Source organism: Polypterus senegalus, chromosome 2 (assembly GCF_016835505.1).
Source record: "Polypterus senegalus isolate Bchr_013 chromosome 2, ASM1683550v1, whole genome shotgun sequence".
NCBI lineage: Eukaryota > Metazoa > Chordata > Cladistia > Polypteriformes > Polypteridae > Polypterus > Polypterus senegalus.
In genome coordinates this window covers 207,404,983-207,426,906 of record NC_053155.1, presented here as the reverse complement: position 1 = coordinate 207,426,906, position 21,924 = coordinate 207,404,983, and the positions used below count along the sequence as shown (strand labels likewise).

Sequence of the window (21,924 nt, the reverse complement as noted above, 5' to 3'; positions counted from 1 at the left end):
TAACTGAGTTGTGTGGTTTCCTGTAGAATGCTTGACAAAGAACTCTGTTAGAAATGATTCTAAACAGTTTGAAACAGGAAATTGGATATTTGACTTTATGTGGACAAAACAGGCATCTTTAATTTAAATTTACCTAGTCTGATACTGACAGATCAAAAAAAACCTGAACTGAGTCTGTTTTATTTATCCATCGAGATTCCTTTCAAAATAACAAATCTGTTATCCTCCATTTATGGAGCCTATCTAAGCAAATTAAAGTTCTTTTTGGAACTTGACATGGAAGGTTCTTTTGCGAAACAAAAACGGTTCCTCAATGGCACCGCTGTGAAGAACTACTCTGGCACCTTAGATTTTTAAGATTGGAGAAGACAAACCGAGCACCAAAGAGGATTACTTAATGAAGACCGTTCCTCTGCAGGTAAAGCCCATTGTTCTGTTTGCATGGCCAGTAGCGAGCATCGGTTGGCATCCTTACTTTGAATCAGCTCATGGTGCTGGGGAAACTGTGGTAGATAGTGTTACCTCTAGTGTTGCATGTACTGTTTGTGTAGGTTCATGTGAGGCCCCGGGGACTCTAGGAGCCGCAGAACATTCCAGAGCAGCCGAAGAATTCAGTAATGGGTTTGACCGTGATGGCACCCATGGTCATTTAAGGGCCAACCCCCGCCAATGTTAACAGCGTGCTAGGGCCATTGCTTTATTTCTCGCATCCCTCAGTCGTTACATTATTATTTACTATAAAATAAAATAAAGAACTTACTGTCCTGCTAGTTTGTTCATCCTTTTCCACGACTTGATTTGGATCATAATGCAATAAAAGTCAACCCAATGCAGTCAGCACAATAATATGAAAATAAGAAAAATGCGAACATTTCAAAATCCACGTTAGGAAAAGACCGCTGCTGTACGTATTTTGATAAACCCTTTATCGAACTTCGCCTGAAAACGCGTTGAACTACATCTCCCAGCATGCTCTCGGGGTGACGTTCGCCAAACCAAGGTAAACGGAGCTTTTCAAGCTCAATCGACAACTAAGGCTTTCGTTTCCTTTCAAAGAACTCAGACGACCGACAACTATATATATAATTTAGAGCATTACGTTTCTAATATTGATTAGATATATAGATGGACAGTTTATCGAAGATTTCATAAGGTACGTTTCTCCTTAATGCGCGTGTGTTGTTTATGCATCGCTATAGCAACCATTATAGCTAAATTGTCTTTATTTCAACAACGCTTTAAAATCTATCTACGCGGTTAAACATTTGCATCAAAGTTCGGTAACTTGTTTATCATTAGATAAAGTAGATTTTACATAATACAATGAAAAGAATAAAGTCGAATAAGTTGGCCCTGAAATACTATTGTTGGTATAAAGTGACATTAAATTGTGTGTGAGTTAGTGGCAGATTTGGCCATGTGACTGTGTATTTGAATAAGCAGGTACCACAAATAAATAAATTAGTGTTTGCCCTGTACATCACGTTAAAAGTGTGTTCTAGTTAACCGAAAGGTGCTTATAATATTCTTTTTTATTGTTGTTCATCTCGTTATACATTATTTTTTATTATTATTATTGTAGTTCGTTGACTATATTGGTAAATGTGCACGTGAACCTGGCACATTATCCAAAAATGATTTCCTGCCTTGCACGTTATGCTGTAGTGTTGGGCTCTGCCTTCCTGTAACTTTTATTTAGATTAAGTGGAAGAAAGGATGTAGTCAGAAAAATAAAAAAAATCTGTTTTGTTAAAAATGTAGGCATTACTACGGTTATTTTTTATTTTTACTTGAGAGATACTTATAAAGAATAATAATGATAATTTATTTATTTGATTTAACTGGCACCCTTACATTACTAATAATACTGTGTGTGGCTATGTAAACTGTGATAAACTGACATCCCATACAACATTTATTTTCTGTTTGGTCCCAGTGCGACTAGCTCCTGGTGACCATTTCGTAGAATAAGCAGGTTCAGAATACCTATTTTTTTATTAATATGATGATTATTATTTTTACACAAGAAAACACTGTGAAAATATATTAGTACTCTATTTTTTATTAGTAGTAGTTTGCATTAATTTTATCATATATAAATTCTGTTTTAATATACTTTACATCCATAGAGTATTTTACATTACAAATAACTATAACAAAAGACAATTTGCTAATAGTGCTACTTGGATAGGATTGCACTACTGCACTGGAAAAAGTAGATTCAGAAAATGAATTAATTAATAGCTGGTTTTACTGAGTACCGTAGTGTGCAAACAGGGCTATGCAGCATCTTTGCATTTCTTGTATTTTCATGTGCTCTATCAATGTAACAAACCATCACTTTAAATGCTGAACCTTTTAGTGGATACAGGAATGAATTATACATTTAACCTCTTTCTTATTTTTAGTCCAAAGTAACATTTCTGTAGGTACAGAGCTGAACTGAAGCCAATACACTAAAAGGTGTCATTCATGATAATTCATGAGTCACAATTAAATTTAACTGAATTGTCTTTTTTTTTTGCCCATTCACTAATTGCTGTTTATATCTATATTTTAGGCTATCTCTAAGTAAAAGCTAACAATGGATAAATATGAAGTTGTTCGAATGATTGGTGAAGGAGCCTTTGGGAAGGCATTTTTGGTGAAATTAAAGGTAACAAATAAACAATGCGTGATTAAAGAAGTCAATTTTTCAAAGGTAAATATGCATTAAGTTTTTTTCATATAAGTCTGTAGTATTAGGGTGTTGTACCGCATTAGCCATTATGGATACAACGAGAAGTCACGCAAAATGACACCTTTTATTGGCTAACGGAAACAATCACAATATGCAAGCTTTTGAGGCAGCGCAGGCCCCTTCTGCAGGCAAGCTGTAGTCTTGATGCCTGAAGAGGTGCCTGAGCTACCATGAAAGCTTACGTATTGTAATATGTTCAGTTACCCAATAAAAGGCATCATTTGCTTGACTTCTTAATGTATAATTCTGGAGAATTACTTAGACAAATATTGTACATCTAATTACTAAATTAGCCATTTTTTCTTTTCCTTGTTTAAGGGGTAGATAAATATAATCTTTTTTTATTTATTAAATTGAAGGATGCTGTGAAACATCAACAAGGAAAGGGGTTTGGAAAATAGACTGACATTCATGAACTGGCCAATTCTTAGCCTGAATATTAATTTAATAGGATCCTAATGTATTTTGTCCAACCATTTTAAAACCTGATTAAAAAGATTTCACATGACAGGGATCTAAAGCTATAGCATATCTTGTGATTTCTTATGCTACTGAGATACAAATTGCTAGTGATATAAACATGTATGTTGTTTGTCTGATCCATTACTAATCACCATGATGCTGTATAAGTTGGTTCAGAAAATGGGTGGGTGGCTGGACACCTAGGGCTTAATGAAAGATAAGAAGTATGGCTCTGCAAAGGGAAACTTAACATGGGGATACTCCAGCACCTTGTAGGTACATTTTAATTAGGCTTCTTATTGTGAACTTCTGAGTTTATGCAAATAATAAACTGTAATCTCAGTGTGTATTTTGATTAAAATGTTATTTAATCAGCCTATCTTCTGGTTAAGAATGACAAGGTGGCACAAAGTTTTACTGCTGTTACTTTAGAGCCCCAGAAGCCTTTGCTTCTTTCTTAACTTGGCCGCTGTTTTTGTGGAGTTTGCATACTCTTGTTTTATGTGTGTACATTTTCTTGGCGTATTGTGCTTTCCCTACACGTTGCTGAGATACACTTCTATTAAAAGTTTTTTGATGTCTGTAAATGGACCTGAGATGAGTGAGTGTGGCTTTTGTATGTGAATATGCTTTGTGATGGAGTGGCATTCCAAGTAGGGTTGGTCCTTACTCCAGTATTAGTTGGAAGGCTGTGTCTTTCTGCAGTCTTATAGTAAACTGAGTGAATATACAAGATTTTCCACTCTCCTGTGCCTCTCTGGTGCCCAAGCACTTCTGTCAATTGTACCACCGATTTTTACAGTTACATTATACAGTAGTTTAGTGCATATTTGAAGCTAATAGTTTGATGAGAGGTTTAATAATGTATAACTGTTGCACAAGAGATATTTCATTTTTGCTGTCTGATTCTTCTGCTCTATCACTAATATGCTGCAGATTATTTTTGAAGTATTACTTAAAGTATGTGTGGCTTTTCTTGTTGTCTTCTCAAAGGAATGGTATAATTAACCATGATAAGATATTTTTCACAGTAACTGCAACATAATCACTATAGGAGCTTAATGTACAAGGAATGTATAGTTCCTTAATAGGAAATATACAGTACTTATAAACTCTAGTACCTATTACAGAATAACATTATGTAACTGGAGTAGTATGTAAAATACAGAGACCATTGGAAAAAAAAATCAGTAATCCTTTTTAAATTCTACCCCTAAAATGAACTTCACAATAATTATTTTTTAAATAACATAACTTTTGCTGAAAGGGTGACATTGTGGATCCATACTTAGTGCTGCTGCGTAACAGCTCCAGGAACCTGACTTGAACTGCCTCTATGGAGTCTGCACATTTTTCCAGTGTCAGTATGTGTTTACCTCAGGTACAAAGGTTTCTTTTTGATTTTAAAAGAGGTGCAGTTTGGGTTAATTAGTGACTCTAAGCTGGGGTCTTATAACCAAATGTTTATGTATGATATGTATGAATGATTGTTTTTTGCAATAGCTTTGTATCTCATTTAGAATTGGTAAAGCTCAGACCATCAAGTGCAATCTATTCATAGAAAAATGTCTGCATAATATGTTTTGATTTTGTAACCTTCTTGTGAAAAGCTAAATTAAGAATGCTGTTCATAATGTCTTGTTTTGTTAATATTGTAGTTTAATGTACACCGTCAAAAAAGCCGTTCTGGTAGTTGCAGCTACCAGCTAAGGAATCAGACTGTAAATGTTTGATGTAAATATTACATAACAGGTACAAGACTGGAATTTCTAAAATAAGAATGTATTTCTGATATTAGTCACGTGTCTTAAACCTCTGCTCTTGGACTCTTCTGTTGGAAAGTTCATTATATCATAACATAAGATTTGTAGACCTGACAAGTCCAATTCAGTTTGTGCAGGTGTTGAAACCAGTCCTGGCAGCACTGGACACAAGGCAGGAAATATCAACATAGTAGTTTCAGTGAATGGTAAATGATACCATTTTCAGACTTGTCACTTAAATTAACCAAAATTATTTTTATGTTTTAATTTTTTAGATGCCAGCTAAAGAGAAGGAAGCTTCTCGCAAGGAAGTGACCCTACTTTCTAGAATGAAGCATCCAAACATTGTTAAATTTATTAATTCTTTTGAAGGTAAGTGTTCAGTAGAAATATTTTTTGAAAGAAATGAACAACATCTACTGGTATGTTGTTTTAAGTAAATTACATTTGCAGACTGTTGAGTTAACAGTATTCATTAATTAGCTGCATTTTATACAGCTCCCTTTTAGTAGCATCAATGACTTGGGAAATAGATTGCTTAAATATATGCTATGTGCATATGGCAAGTTAACAACTTCTTTATTCTCAATATGAGCATGGGATCACAAAGAGTGAGATTTTCACCAAGTATCATTTCATGTCATTTTCTAACCGACTTAGTCCAGATGTGGATTGTGCAGGAGCCTATTCCACCGAACACAGGGTGCAAGGCAGGAACAAACACTGGACAGGGCGCTAGTTCATTGCAGGGCTAACACACATACAGGCCAATTTAGTATTACCATTTCACCTAGCCCACATGCCTTTGGACAGTAGGAGGAAACCAGAACGTCCAGCTTTAATAATCCCAATGGAAAATTAAATGGCCAATAAGGCGCATTAAAACATCTCTGTATATGTAAAATCCAATGTATGTCTGTCTGTCTGTCCGCTTTTCATGAGAGAAGTACATAACTGATTTAGATTGGGTTTTTTTCTATAATTTACTTGAACATTCCAGTCGATTTTCGACTTCCCTCATTGTGCTATGTATCAAAGTTCGCTTGCAGTACCGATCTATATGTGAGAATCCAAGAGACACACAGCAGGCCGAAGGGAGAGGGCAGGGCCCTCCTCACTCATGCGCCAGCCTCTGGGCATTCCTTACCTCTGCTTAGCTAGTGAACGAGAGAACTACTTAACAGATTTAGATCAGGTTTTTTTCTATAATTTACTTCAACAACATCAAAAACATTTATTTATATAGCACATTTTCAAACAAATAATGTAGCTCAAAGTGCTTTACATGATGAAGAAAGAGAAAAAAGAAAAAGTAAGAATTAAAATAAGAGAACACTAATTAACATAGAATAAAAGTAAGGTCCGATGGCCAGGGAGGACAGAAAAAACAAAAAAAAAAACTCCAGACAGCTGGAGAAAAAATAAAATCTGCAGGGGTTCCAGGCCATGAGACAGCCCAGCCCCTTCTAGTCATTCTACCTAACATAAACAATCAGTCCTCATTGTATTCAGGTTTCTCATGGAAGGACTTGATGATGACGGTCACGTGGACTTCTGGCCTTTAATCCATCAATGTAGGGACATGGTGCTTTGATTAGGTGGTGGGGGCACAGATCGCCACCACAGAAAACAGGAAAAAAGAACAGAAGAGAGAGTAGGGGTTAGTATGGATTTTGGAGCCATCATGAATAGTAATGACAATTAATTGAATATACAGAGCATCAGGATTAAACTAAAATGAAGTTATGAGAATGCCATGTTAAAGTAATGTGTTTTTAGCTGTTTTTTTAAAGTGCTATTAGCCTGGCGAATTCCTATTGGCAGGCTATTCCATCTTTTAGGTGCATAACAGCAGAAGGCTGCCTCACCATTTCTTTTAAGTTTAGCTCTTGGAATTCTAAGCAGACACTTATTTGAAGATCTAAGGTTACGATTTGGAATGTAAAGTGTCAGACATTACAAAATATAAGATGGAGTGAGATTATTTAAGGCTTTCTAAACGATAAGCAGTATTTTAAAGTCAATTCTGAATGACACAGGTAACCAGTGTTTTAACATCAAAACTGGGGAAATGTGCTCAGATTTTCTTTTCCTAGTTAGGATTCTAGCAGCTGCATTCAGCACTAGTTGCAATCGATTGATGTCTTTTTTGGGTAGTCCCGAGAGAAGTGTGTTACAGTAATCTAGTCGACTGAAAACATAAGCGTGAACTAATTTCTCAGCATCTTTCAATGATATAAGAAGTCTAACTTTTGCTATATTTCTTAAGTGAAAAAATGCTGCCCTAGTGATCTGATTAATATGTAATTTAAAATTCAGGTCACAGTCAACAGTTACCACTAAATTCTTTACCTCCGTCTTGACTTTTAATCCTAATGCATCAAATTTATTTCTAACAACCTCATTATATCCATTATTGCCAATCACTAAAATTTCAGTTTTCTCTTTATTTAGCTTGAGAAAATTACTACTATTCATCCATTCAGAAACACAAGTAAGACATTGTGTTAGTAAGTCAACAGAGTTGGGGTCATCAGGTGCTATTGATAAATACAGCTACGTGTCATCAGCATAGCTGTGGTAGCTCAGGTTATGCCCTGAGATAATCTGACCTAATGGAAGCATGTAGATCGAAAAGAGCAGCGGACCCAGGATAGACCCTTGTGGAACACCATATAGAATATCATGTGTCTTTGAAGTATAATTACCACAACTAACAAAGAATTTTCTATCTGCCAGGTAGTATTCAAACCAATTTAAGACACTGCCAGAGAGGCCCACCCACTGACTAAGGCGATTTCTAAGAATATTGTGATCAATGGTGTCAAATGCGGCACTCAGATCTAAGAGGATGAAAACAGATAAATGGCCACTGTCTGCATTTACCCACAAGTCATTTACTACTTTAACGAGTGCAATTTCTGTACTGTGATTTGTTCTGAAACCTGACTGAAACTTATCAAGTTATCAAGCATGTTTATTGAGGTGGTCATTTAGCTGCATAATGACTGCCTTCTCTAGAATTTTCTTAAGAAAGGCAGGTTAAAACATAGGTTAGAACACAACTTGAACATTCCGTTGATTTTGCGTCTTCTTTTTTTTGCGCTAAGAATCATAGTTCTCTTGCAGGACTGATATATTCGTGCTAATCCGAGACACTAATCCGTTAATTCCAGAGCACTGTCAGACAAACCTGCTAAAGAGAAAAAGATTTATGCATCAAGCAGAAAGAAAGGGGTATGCTAATGAATAATTTAAGAAAAAGAGATAATGTAGTCTAAAAGAGAATAAAATTGCAAGCACATGACATTTAGGGCAACCATCTCACATTGTCTCTTTAAAAGTTGCAGGGGTGCAAACTTTGTTTTCTCTTCTTCCTGATGCCTTTCAGGTTTGTTTTTCTTCTGTCTACAATATAGCAGCAATGAGTCTGCTTGAATAACCACCCTCTGTAATTGTATACCTATTGTAAGCACCCAGAAGGAGTGACATCCCGAAAAGGAAGAAGGAGCATTTCTTGCCTCACCGGGAATCCATAATGGAATGATGGCCTGTTTACAGACATTACCTGGCTGGGACACTTGCAATTCCCATCCTGGCTTGGATACTAGAAGGAATAATGGACTGATGAGAGCTGGAAGCCAGGAACTGTTCATCCCTTAAATTAGTGAATGGCAGTGTTCCTCGCCAATAGTCCCAGTGTGGACACCTATGGGGTTGCATGGGAACTGGAGTCCAGAAACACAGCACTGTAGGGGTCCTTGGGTGACAATAGAGGGTGCTGCTAGGGGTGGACCTCCCTGTTTTCCAGGAGGTCCAGAAGTGCTTCCAACAAGCCACAACATGCCACTGGAAGTACTCCCGAGTCCATCTTACAAGGAGCCTGCTGGCAAACCTCATGGAGTCTGAGTCAGGAGGCATTGGGCTACATTCACTAGAGGAGAGAAGAAGAGAGACAGACAGAGAGAAAGAGCAACTATTTAAAGTTTGTATATTGGCTGTGTTGTTATAATTGAGCTGGATGGATTAAAAATCCTTTATTTGAATTCAGAGTTGTGTTGAGTATTGTGTGTCTGTGGTTTGGAGGCTCAGTGGCACCCCCCTACTGTTCACCCTATATTGACAGATTATTTTCAGAACTGATTTTTACAGGTTTCAAGGCTCTTGTGCTTTTGTGGTATAAGCATTATGTACAGAATTGTAGTAATCCAATTGTGAGACAGTAAAGGCATCATATATCTGTCTATGTCTTTGAAACAGGAAGATAAGTTCAGACTCTGGAGTATTTATGCATTGTAGAGAGCTGAATGACATTTGAACTATGGCCAAGAATAAAAGCTCATGCTGTTTTCAGAGGTTACTACAGGGCTGCTCTCAAAACAGAATGCAAGTACTGTAGTTGGTAGTATTCACAATTATAATGGAGGTCCCAATAGTGTTAGCTGTAGAAAACCAGCTTTAACATATTTGTAGCAATAGTGTATAACCTAGAATGGTCATGTCATGTTAAATGTCATCAGTGTACACATGGGAAAAATAATTACACCATAATTTGCAGTTTTATTATAACGAGGCTTCAAAATTCTTATCAAAATAATCTGCTTGCTCTTAATTCATTAATTTCAGTGTTAATGAAATTAATAATTTAAAGTTTAAACAGCTGAATACATTTTTAGTGAATACAATTAAATATTCTTAATAAATCAAAATATATGGCTATATATTTAATTAGTTCACCTATATATACTTTAAACCTAGGGTCATGATAAATCTATTCTGATCGCTGCAGCATTGGTGCACGACAGAAAAGTACACTTGATTTGGTTGCATTACACTTCAAGGCACACTCAATCACTCAATCATGCAGATCAAATATAGAGTTTTCAAACAGCCTAAACAAGCATTCATTTTAGAGCTCCATGGGAAGAAAGCTGCATGGACATAAGTTAATGCAGAATCTACACAATGAGTGACTGAGCTGGGTTTCAATACAGGATTCTGAAAATGTGAAGCAGCAGTACTGTGATAATGCATTTAATAATATGTATTTAATTTGAGCAGCATGGTAAAACAGTTGTTAGTGACGCTGCCTCACTGCTCAGGGACCTGGGCTCAGTTTCTGTCCTAGTCAATGTCACAGTGGAATATAATTATTCCCCTGATGTTTATATGGTGTTTTTTTCCCTAGTTACTCAGGTTTCTTCTCACATGTCAAAGGCATGCAGGTTTGTTTGATTAACTATAAATTGATTCTGTATGACAGTGTGAGCGTACTTTGCAATCATTTGTCATGTCTTCTGGAACTAGTTCATATCAGTGCTTCTATCCCCACATATCTGTAATGGATAAAGTTCATAAAATGGATAAATGGCTAATTCTAATTTTTGTCACTTGTCTTATTTTCTAAAGCTGCAGTTTATGAACTTTGTATATTTAAAAGAGTGCTGTCATGATTTAGAAGTTTTTGAACCTGCAGATTCCAGTTCTGCACTCAGTTTGTATATATTGACATTTTGACTTTGTTGTTATTTTTTATCAGTAATTTTATAATGTTATGATGCCAACATTTTGTTTATTATTTTCAATCATGGGAGCCTCCATTTTTTGTATTTTTCTATGGTTGCGGCCAAAACAACTCTCTGTTGCAACCTTATGTATATGAGAATTGAGACACGTATTTTCATTGCACCGGCATGAACTTAAGATGACAGCATGTTACTTTCTATATCTAAGTTTATGGGTATTATGTCATCTTTTATGGTACTTTATTCAAATAATTTTTAGGCTATAGAAGTTTGCTTATTTTTCTTTACTTCAATTTCTGGTTTGTATATCAGGCTTTAATAATTTGACTTGTCTTGTTTTTTTGGCAGAGTAAAGGCAGTCATTACAATTTTTTTTATGTAAGCTACCATAACTTTCTTATGTGTTGTTACTTTTGTTGTGTTTTTTTCTTGTGTAAGTAGTATTTATATCTGTTAGATTTCTGTATGATTTGTAGAGCCTACAACTGATGTGGAGCAAGGAGTAGAGGAGGAAAGTTTGGATAGAGAGAAGATGCTAGGATTGCTGATGAATATGGAACTGCAGGTTTGAAGTGAAAATGCAGTAGTAGTGCAAAGCATAAAAATGGAAATCTCTATATATCAAATGTTAAGGTTTGTGTCTGTCTGTCATGCACTTACTTGCAAGCCACTGGGGTTTGTACCTTAATTTTGGTCTTAATCAAAAGGTTTAACAAAATACATGCCGGTGAAGCAAAACAAATGTGGCTACAGGTAACCTACATAAAGTTATTGGTGTTTGTGTCTTTCCTATGGCAAGTTTCATATGGAAACTAATCAAGACAAATAAAAACAAAACTAAACAAAAAAGAGCAGCAACATCTGCTGAGCCTGAAGCAAATTGCAGAAGTTGAATACGAATTGTGAAGAAAATGAATGACAGCTCTGGCATCCACTAAGTGTCAAGTACCAGCAGTGCAGCAATCTGCTGTTATTTGCAGACTATAGGACCTGAAACCTTGATCCTGTGAGGAGATACATGTGTTTATTGTTGTTAATTAAACCCGAATAATATTAAAATTAAAGAAATCCTGCAAATAAATTGCACACACAGGTAGTGACTGTCATTGTGCCTGACTGACTTGTTCTGTACTTACGCATTTTTAAGATCACAGAGATCCAGGATAATCTTCTGCATCATCAATGCAGTAAGGCCACACCTCTTTGTTAACATTATGTTCTGTATGAAAGTAAGTACAACACAATCAACTATTACATTGACGTGATCTATCTTACCCTTTTATTCACTTCAATGTTTTCTACTGATATTTGTTATGTTGATATTTGAACTTTGCCAGCTTTCTCAGTGATACATTTGGATACTGCTTCTGTTTCAGCTTGCTTTTGCTGTGTTAGCAGCCAGGAATGCAGACTGAATTACAGTATTTGTAATCTCCCCAGCAAGGTGGGGTTTGCAATCTGTGACAATGCGACAAAGTCCTGGTGGCAATTTATGCAGACGGTTTAACCAAAGGGAAATAATTACTACTTTGTTCAAGTAAGGTGTTTACTTGTCTTTCAACAGTGCCTTGGCTACACATTTCAAGTTTTGGCAAAAGGGCAGTTTGTTAGCTAGTGGTAAAAATCTCTCCTATTGGTCATTTGATTTGTTTGCACTCTCTGAAATAATGAATTGACTTTAACTGAGTGCCTATAGTTGTCATTTTTGTCAGATTTACCTGCAACCGGTAGATGCAGGATTGTGTTCCCAAATGTCTTGCCATTTGCTACAATTTCTGTTCTGCTTTTGCTGTTATTGTCATGGTCTACTGTTAGGTGATAATTTATAATGAAACTTTGGGAAACCTCAGAACACCAAAATATAAACCTGGAATAAATAAAATACTTAATTTCAGTTCAGCTATTTTCATATGTGCTTTTTCTTTTCTTAATATTTACTGAACCTTTCTTGTATTGTCCAGAATTCTTAAAAGATGACTAATGTAAACCATACAATTGTAGGACTATAAGTCAGATGTATTTGTTTTAGACACTGAGGGTAATCACAGGATTTGGGACAGCAACATTTTAGCTGTTTCCAGTTTTTACTTTTGTTTCAATTTAATTGTTTAAATTCGAGATTATTTACTTTTGTAACCTTCCATTTGGCAACTCCAGTTATATTTGTTTAAGAGATCATAATCAGAAGCTTTTCATTTGTTCAGAAAAAAAATCAAAGTGTTTTTCTTTTATTCAGAGAGAATGAACTTGTATATTGTCATGGAGTATTGTGATGGTGGAGATCTGATGAAGAAAATCAACATGCAGAGGGGAATACTTTTTCCAGAGGAGCAGGTAATGCAGAAGAATCACTTAAATGTACAAGAGAACTGATTGGAAAATCTAAAACTAGAAATCAAAATAGGGGCAGCTTGGATGAGGTAGCTTCAGACAGAAATTTCTGTATCAGATGAACAGTTAGAGCATAATTTAAGGGGATGTGACTGCACTGCTTTAGATTCCTAATTAGCACAGATTTACAGTAAATCTGCAATTAATGCAGTACTATTCCTTTTCTTTGCGAACTATACATTCAAAATGTTTAATGTAAAATGAAGTGTACTGGAGGCGTATTTGCTGAAAATACTTGATTTTTCTAAAAATATAGTAAACTTAAATGAAATGATATATGAAAATCATGGTATATTTAATGAATGTCCTAATTTCAAAAAACATCTTGCTTCCAAGGATAGATTTCACCTTATTCTATCGGCAGAGATGCAAGGCTAGAAGGATCATATTACAATTATTCAAAAACAAAGGATCACATTCTCTGTGAAACATGACCTGGAAGTAAAATATAACACTATATGCAATTAAAGATATCAGAATGTAACAATTGCCCTATTCCCAAAGACAAGTGAATAAGTATGTAAGTGAAAAATGTGGTAAGATAAAAACCAAAGATAGTAAGATCACATTAAACAGCTTTATTTAGTCATTTTTCAGCCACACATCAGACAGTATTGGTATGCAAATCCTTAGAGAAGTCTTTGCTTGTACAGTAAGAAAATATGACTTTGTCTAAATGAGCCCGGTGCAGTAGGTCAAATTCACTAAGAACAACTTTGTCTCCTCAGATTCTGGACTGGTTTGTACAAATTTGCTTGGGCCTGAAGCATATTCATGACAGAAAGGTTCTGCACAGAGACATCAAGTCCCAGGTAGAGGCTAAATAACTTTATTCTGATAACTTGCAAAAAAAAATAATAGCACCACTTTCAACTTGTTGTAGATTATTTGTAAAAATACAGGTATAGTGATTAAAAGCGTTAAATATATACTAGACCAAGAAACAACATTGGTAAATCTTTAAGTGAGAAATCTTAAATGTAAAAAATTAATAGATTCCTTCAGGCTAGGGTTCATTTAACAAGAGAGAAGAATAATGTATGGTCAAAAAATTTGGATAAGATAACTGTCCAACAAAGTCACTTGTTGTTTCTTGTCCAAGTGTGTATATAAACACAGGGAACTCCAGTTTCTGTATTACATCTTGCCTGAAGAAGGGACCTGAGTTGCCACAAAAGCTTGCATATTGTAATATTTTTAGTTAGCCAATAAAAAGTGTCATTTGTCAAACTTTCTGGAATTTTTTACTTAATTTGAAATACTGCTGGGCAAGGAACACTGAAACAAGCTTTAGGCACTCAAGGAAAGTTGATAATATATTGGCAGACAGATAAGAAAGTTCAGGTTTAGGCCGCCTGGGAGTCAGGGTGCCAGTTGTAGAAGAATCATCCCTCTCAGTTTCAAGTAGAAAAGTCTCTTTATTTCTGTCAAATAAGCATAAATATTTTATTAACCTTTTAATAACTCAGTGTCCTCCCATTTTGCTTTAGGGAAGTTGTGCTATTTTAACTTAACTCTGTTTTTAATATACTATAAGTATATTACATACTAAATATAAGGTATGTAAATAACTCAACCCAAATTTTAATTCACATGCTGCTTAATCCAGTTCATGGTTGTGTGGGCCCTGAAGCTATTCCAGTAGTTTCTGGCAAAGGCTTGAACAGGGTGCCATTCCATCGCAGAGTTATGATGAAACACTTGAACCACACTTAACTAATATAGAAGACTATTATATAAATATTTGGATTAATAAAGTGAACAATAACTACAAAAGAAATAATTATTTAATAGTGCTTAGTTTTGTTATGTTTTCACTAGAATTCAGAGTACAGGAATTATGATACTTGCTTGTGAGTACTCCTGTCATCCTTAACGCAGCAGATTGCTTCTATAAATATTTCTTCTATTTTAATAATAAAAAAGTATTGAATATTTCATCTGTATGTTTAAAAATTCAGAGAGACCTTTCATATACTGTAGCTAAAATCTTAACTTTCTCAAAAAAGTAATGATCAGCTTTTAAAATAACCATCCTAAGATAACTGTTCTATTCACTAATAGGACTATCTAAAATTCTCGCTACGAGGTTCAGATCCCGGGTGCTCCGTACATGTAGTTTGCATGTTCTCCCTATGTCCATGTGGGTTTCCTCTGGGAGCTTCAATTTCTCCCACAGTCTGAAGACATACTGGTTAAATGAACCGGTATTGTTAAACTTTGCTCACCCTACAATGGACTGGTGCTCTCTTCAGTTCCTGTCTCTTGCCTGATGCTTGCTGGGAACTGAAGAGAGCACCAGTCCATTGTAGGGTGAGCAAAGTTTAACATAGTGGGTTAAGAAATTGGTAGATGGATCTGAATGCAGATTAAACCTTGCATACTTAAAATGTGTTCTGATTATCTTTCATTTGGAAGGGCAGGGCAGTATTGAAATGTATATTTTATCATATATCACATCTATACTGTACATCTGAAAATCTTAAGTAGTGTGACGTAGTGACTAAGATAGGTGACTGTAAATCTTAGGGCTGTTGGCTCAGTTTACACTGTCTAGTTACTATGTGACTCTGAGAAAGTCACTTAACTTGCCTGTGGTCAAATTGTAAAAATATATAGCTGTAAATAGTTGTAATGCATGCTGATATAGCAAGTTGCCTTATGTAATTGAGTTGTCAAATATACAGTACATTAATAATGTATCTTTCAACTCTGAAATACATATGCACAGAAAATCAACATGTAACATAATTTCTGTAGTTTTGCACTGATTACATTTTAGTTTTTTTCTTTTTCAGAATATTTTTCTAGCCAACAATGGCAGTAAAGTTAAACTTGGGGATTTTGGAATAGCAAGAATGTTGAACAAGTAAGAACAAGTTATTTGAAATAACTAGAAGATGATACATCAGATTAAAGTTGTGATAGTGACTGACTAGTTTATTACTGATATACATCCAGTTACATAGCATGTATTTCATTAATGTATAAACTGCTTAAGATATATGCTATCCCAACTGTAGTAAAATTAATCTTTAAATTGCACGCCTGTTATGTTCAACACTTTAACCCTTCTGAAATACAGTAAATAATGTTCAGTTTAATGTAATTCTCACACTAACTTTGCATCTTCTCAGTTGACTGTTTTTCTTTCTTTGTTTCTGTATATAATGTTTTTTGTTATTGTAAGCAATAGCCTCTTTGTTTTATTGAATAATGCATTCTTATGTTTCTTTTATTTCTAAAAGCACCATGGAACTAGCCAGAACCTGTGTGGGTACACCATATTATCTTTCTCCTGAAATCTGTGAGAGTAAGCCATACAATAATAAAACGTAGGTCATGTTTTTCACATTAGTACCCTAACATTTTCATTGTTTTTAAAAACAAGCACAAAAAAGACACTTACACTTTAATTTTAAAAACTATGTGCAGTTTGAATGATGTTCCAAAATCTGCTTTTCCTCTGACATGTCAAAGGCCTGCAGGCATGAGTGAGTGTGGGAGTATGTGCATGTTTGCTCAGTGATGGATTCATAGTTTTTGCTTTTTGTTTCATGTTATTATGATAGCCGCCAGCTTCACTGACCCTATATTGGAATATGTATATTCAGAACAACATTTATATAAAATGACTATTCAATGCAACCAAACTGTGAAATATTTTATGTTCAAAACCTGAAAATATGTGAAATGTCTTGTAAGGTTTGAAAGTAAAGTTTTTTTTTTCACAGACTAAAAAAATCTTTTTTTTTACACAGAGATGTCTGGTCTCTAGGTTGTGTGCTTTATGAACTCTGCACCCTGAAGCATCCAGTAAGTTAACCTTTTTTTTACAAATATTTATATTTTAACTGACAACCTGTAACAACAGTCTTTGACATGTTCAAATCTTTCATTTCAACTTGAAGAAAATAGAATATGGCGACTTTTAAAATTTACAGCCTGTAGCTGTATGTGTTCATTTGTTTTTATTTTGGCTGTGTAGATACAGAAGAGTTTTAAAGTAGCCAGCGCAGCTTAATGTCTGGAATTTAAATAACTCGCTTTGCTCGCCCATCCCTGGGCATGGTTACATCGCTTGCGTTGTGAATGGGGTGTGGCTGAACGCATGCTAAGGAGATACCGTTGGATCATCTGCTGTCTTTCTGCTGCTGGCGAGCTGGCTGTTCTGCTTATCTTGCTGCCCGATCATTTCAAAGCCTGTACAGCAGCTGTCTTTCGTGTCTCTACTGCTTGCGTTGTAAAGGGAGTGGGGGAGGGTACACGGGTGGTTAGGGTGGCTGAACGCACACTAAGGAGAAGTGGTCAGATCATCTGCTGGCTTTCTACTGCTGGCGAGCTGTATGTTTTGCTTGTTGTTGTTTTAAGAGCTGGGAGCATATGATGCGTGTCTGCCAAAAGCAATCCAACAACTGCTAGGTTAGATGTCTGTGGACTTGTTTTAAATGATGGCTCACTGCCTTGTCTTGGGTGACGTTGTAAAAACAATGCTTGTCCTTTATTTCTGGCCCCGGGTGTGGTTAAATCTTTTTCTCACAGGATGTATAATGCTGCTCACGTTGTGAAGGGGGTGGCTGAACGGACACTAAGGAGATGCCGTCAGATCATCTTCTGTCTTTCTGTTGCTGCTGCTGCTGTTGCACTGCCCATCCATCATTTTAAAGCCTGTACAGCCCTGTCCTTTTTGCCACTTTGTGTCTCTGCCGCTCGCATTGTGAAGAGGGGGGTTAGGGTGGCTGAACGCACGCAAGGAGAAGTGGTCGGATCATCTGCTGGCTTTCTACTGCTTGCGAGCTGCGTGTTTTGCTTGTCACTTTTCATTGTTTTAAAAGCTGGGAGCAAGTTAAAGTGTCTCTCACGGGACTTCAAATTGTCTTCTTAGAAGATCATGTCTCTTCTCCCTAGTGTGCCTCCCCAAGATTTTTTTATAATAGAGAGATAGAGAGACAAGGTTACCATTTTAGTCTCCATGTGGTTTTATATAGTATTATGTACAGTACAGTGTATAAGTATATATGTATTTCTGTATAAAATAGTTCTTAGGAAAGAACAATGCTAATGAGAAAACACATTGAAAACCAGTTATAAATGGATATAAAGCATCATATTAAGGGTTGATCCAGCTGTTAGATTCTTTAGATACACTGACTTATTATCTATAATACCTTGTTGGTTATAAATATAAACATGGCTTATTCAACAGGAAAATATTTCTATAAATAGTTTTTTGATTTCTTAGATGTGCAACATGGTGACGTTTTATGTTGTAAAGGCATTATTCATGACATATCTTTGGGAAGCTTAGGTTTAGAGGGTTGTTAGAGTTAGAGTACAGGTTCTGTTACAAGTTCTAACTTGCTTATGCTAATCAACATACAACAATTAACTACTCTCCAGCATCATGATCAGTATTACTACCTTACTTTGAAACTTCTCTAACTTCCTTACCTGAATAATCTCAGAGCACATTTATCATAACATAGTAGTAACAAATTATATACCACATGGGGAAATGCATTCTATTACTTCTATCCCTTCAATATCCTGGTATTAAATTTGTATAGTGTCATTATTGCTACATGTACAGAGTACAGTGAAATACCTATTTGCAACAGAGGGAGAGTGCAACATGTTGTCACTTTCTGGCTGTATGGTCAGCATGTATTACTACCTTTTCTTTGATAATTCTGTTTTCCCTACCTAAAAGCCTTGAAACATATTTGTCATTAACAGAAAAACAGAATTAAGGAAATTTATATTATACATATTGGACTCAATCCTGGTAACTGCTACTTTGTCAAAGGTGGAATTTCAGTGATTTTAAGAATGATAGAGAAATAGTTAAGCAATCTCCAGTGAGAGGCCAAAGCCAAATTGGTTGTAATAGTGCACAAGGAGAAAAGAGATCCAAGGAACAGAAGATATTAAGTTCCACAGTGCTAATAACATAGTGTTTTGGGGGTATGTAAAATTTATGCAATTAGCTATGTTACCCAAAATTTCATAAGACAGTGGGCATCAGTTATAATCAGGTGTGTCAGAAGTGCTATGTCACAAACAAACTGCTTTACTGCTGTGGTCACCTGAGTAAAGGATGGTCAACAGCTCTGAAATATTTTGGGGTATCAACACGGCCCTCCCTGTTTACACTTAGTGGGGTAATATAACAACAACAAAAGGCAATCACCAGATAGTGTGGTTGCTTCTGATTAAGTCGTCTCTGAGGATGGATCATCTGATTCAACTACTTTGTTCAGGTTGTCTCTGTGATAAAAGATGTCTCCTGGGACCAGAAGGTGCAGGGTCAGTTGCTCTTACTGGGCAGTTTCTCAAAACTGTGGAGATAGAAAACGATAAGACAGTTAGTGACAATGCCCCCTCTCAGCTAGTGTAATATCACATAACTGGGAATGATGCATAAGCATGACCCTGTATACAATGTAGTTTTTTTTTTTTAACCAAAGGCTAATATTATTGGCAGGCAGTGTGTTGTAGAGGTTATGGGTCTAGACTTAGAATATCAAACCCTGACATTGTGGGTTCAGATCCTGCCACTGACACTGTGTGACAATTAGCCATTAATTGTACCTGCCTTGCTCCATTTGGAAAAACAAAAGAAATGTAGTTCATTGTATCTCAAATATTGAAAATATCAAATAAAGGCATTGGTCAAATAATAAGTAATAATATTATTAGGTCACTGGAGCTGCTTACTCTTAAACATGCTATAGACTATTGTCCATGAGTAAAACATTCCTGCATTAGAACAATTCCTGATTTTTTTTTTCTGCTTTCCCTAATGACTTGTCTTTTGTTAATGGTCATTGCAAAAACAATTTTGCAGGAAAATGGATTATTTTAAAATTGAAACATTATTCAATAGGTGTATATATTGTTTTTTTTTAGATGTATCTGATTTTCATTTGTTTACACTATTCATTCAAGTACATTATTTCTTGTTTTTATCGGTTGTTGTATTTAATTCCCATTTAAAGTTAGAAGATGGAAATTTATATGCAAAGCAGTGCTCAAAGTGGATATACATATGTTATACTGATGTATTAACATGAAGAGAGAGTAGCACTGAGCACTTCCTCATTAGAAATTCAGCCACCACTATCTAAGACCAATGTTTCTCCCAAGTAGTTTGCAGCACCATAATGAAGTGAGGATGGGGGATGGGATTAATTTTTAGTGCTGAGACCAGGGGCTGGAGGTTGACAGAACAGAATGGTTAGATGAGAACTTGTGCAGCTCTGAGAGTACTGGTAGTCAACAACAAAAAATATTACTTGCTAAGCATTGAGCTCTCCACCTTCCTTGTGGTTTACCAAAGCCTATTTCACAACATGATCATGTCTGTTTTTTTCTGTCCAGGACACTAGCCTGTCTTCAGTCATCTGTCTACACTATTGGCTAGTAGTTCTATTTGTATGGCCCATCAATCATTTCTGCTGCATCCTTCATTTGAATAAGGCATGCTCTTAGAGCAGCGATTTAAGGTATCATAATATTAATAAATATCAACAATAAAAAATGTGTTAGCTAATTTTCTTTTTCTATAATGTCATCAAATTCCATTCAGATCTGTCAAGACATTCTTGAAATTTTGAAGTATCTGTTTAGTTTTTCTATTGTGGAGAGGGGTTACCCCAAATATTCATAAATTAAAATGTCCTTTCTTACCAGAAATGTAGAGACCTAGATATATCCTGCCAAATTTCAGCTTTTTAACTACTGTAAATGGGAAATAGTGTTTTTGTTGATGAGTAAATGATTCAATTTATATTCAATTTATATATATTTTTTCAAGAGATTTTTTTAAGTCTTATGAGACGAAAAAATCCTGGGACGAGACTAGACTTTTTTTAAGAGACTTTCTTCAAGTCCTGCGAGACGAGACTTTGGCCATGAGATTTTTTAAAGTCACACCATCCACTCAACCACATTCAAACATGCACACTGTACTCTCACCTCTTATTTGTGTGAATGCTTTTGACAGACACATTTCCTGCTCTCTCAGCTCGTATAAATGTTACCGTTTTCCTCACTTTAAGTTCACAAATAAAGAAGATGTATTATGTCCAAATCTTATTGAAGAATTTCATCACAAAGTGTTATCAACTGACAAAATGAGTACACGAGCAATCATAGCACCAAGAAATAATGAAGTCATATGAATTTACGTACAAAATGTCAGTTACATGGAAAATTGGTTAAATGCGTATCAATAGACTATGCTGAAACAGTTGGTGGTGATCGTGTGGAAGATGAAAATATCAACTTACAATATCCCGAAGATTATCTACAACTGTTAACACCATCCGTTCTTCCTCCACACAAATTACTGTAGAAAGAAGGATGTATCCAAGAAATAACATTAGACAACAAAGGAGATCTTCATATGCCATTCGTATTAGAATGTTAACCGTTATATGTATATATATATATATATATATATCCATCCATCCTTCCATTGTCTAACCCGCTGAATCCGAATACAGGGTCACGGGGGTCTACTGGAGCCAATCCCAGCCAACACAGGGCACAAGGCAGGAACCAATCCTGGGCAGGGTGCCAACCCACCGCAGTATATATATATATATATATATATATATATATATATATATATATATATATATATATATATATATATATATATATATATATATATATCGTGAACCCTTTATCACGGTTAATCCATTCCAGACTCTACCGTGATAAATTAATTTTCGCGAAGTAGGATTCTTTATTTATAAATCGAAAATTTAACAGAGTATAGAAAACCTGTTTACGACCTTCTAAATACATTTTTTAACATTATTAGAGCCCTCTAGACATGAAATAACACCCTTTAGTCACCATTACACTCGTATTACCCAATATATTAGACAAAATAAGAGAAAATAAGACATATTAGACGTTGCAAATATCATATTACTAGGCGCACTCGCCTTTTAAGGCGACCAACTTTTATCCTCAATTTTTGAGCGCTCCATGTGTACATCAGGCATGTAAGTGTAGAGAATGAGAACATCAA

At 35.5% G+C, this 21,924-nt stretch overlaps 1 protein-coding gene across 1 annotated transcript in view; it reads left to right on the top strand.

Annotated features, from left to right (window-relative positions):
- The first annotated feature begins 1,048 nt into the window (after nt 1-1,048).
- The window catches only part of LOC120523687 (serine/threonine-protein kinase Nek5-like), an 84,780-nt gene continuing 63,904 nt past the window's right edge, over nt 1,049-21,924 (top strand). Inside the window, exons 1-8 of the mRNA XM_039745238.1 lie at nt 1,049-1,153; nt 2,561-2,701; nt 5,241-5,337; nt 12,727-12,824; nt 13,610-13,693; nt 15,680-15,750; nt 16,130-16,216; nt 16,643-16,697. Coding sequence (XP_039601172.1) covers nt 2,585-2,701; nt 5,241-5,337; nt 12,727-12,824; nt 13,610-13,693; nt 15,680-15,750; nt 16,130-16,216; nt 16,643-16,697 — 609 coding nt within the window. The 5' untranslated portion in view covers nt 1,049-1,153; nt 2,561-2,584. The remainder of the gene's footprint in view (nt 1,154-2,560; nt 2,702-5,240; nt 5,338-12,726; nt 12,825-13,609; nt 13,694-15,679; nt 15,751-16,129; nt 16,217-16,642; nt 16,698-21,924) is intronic.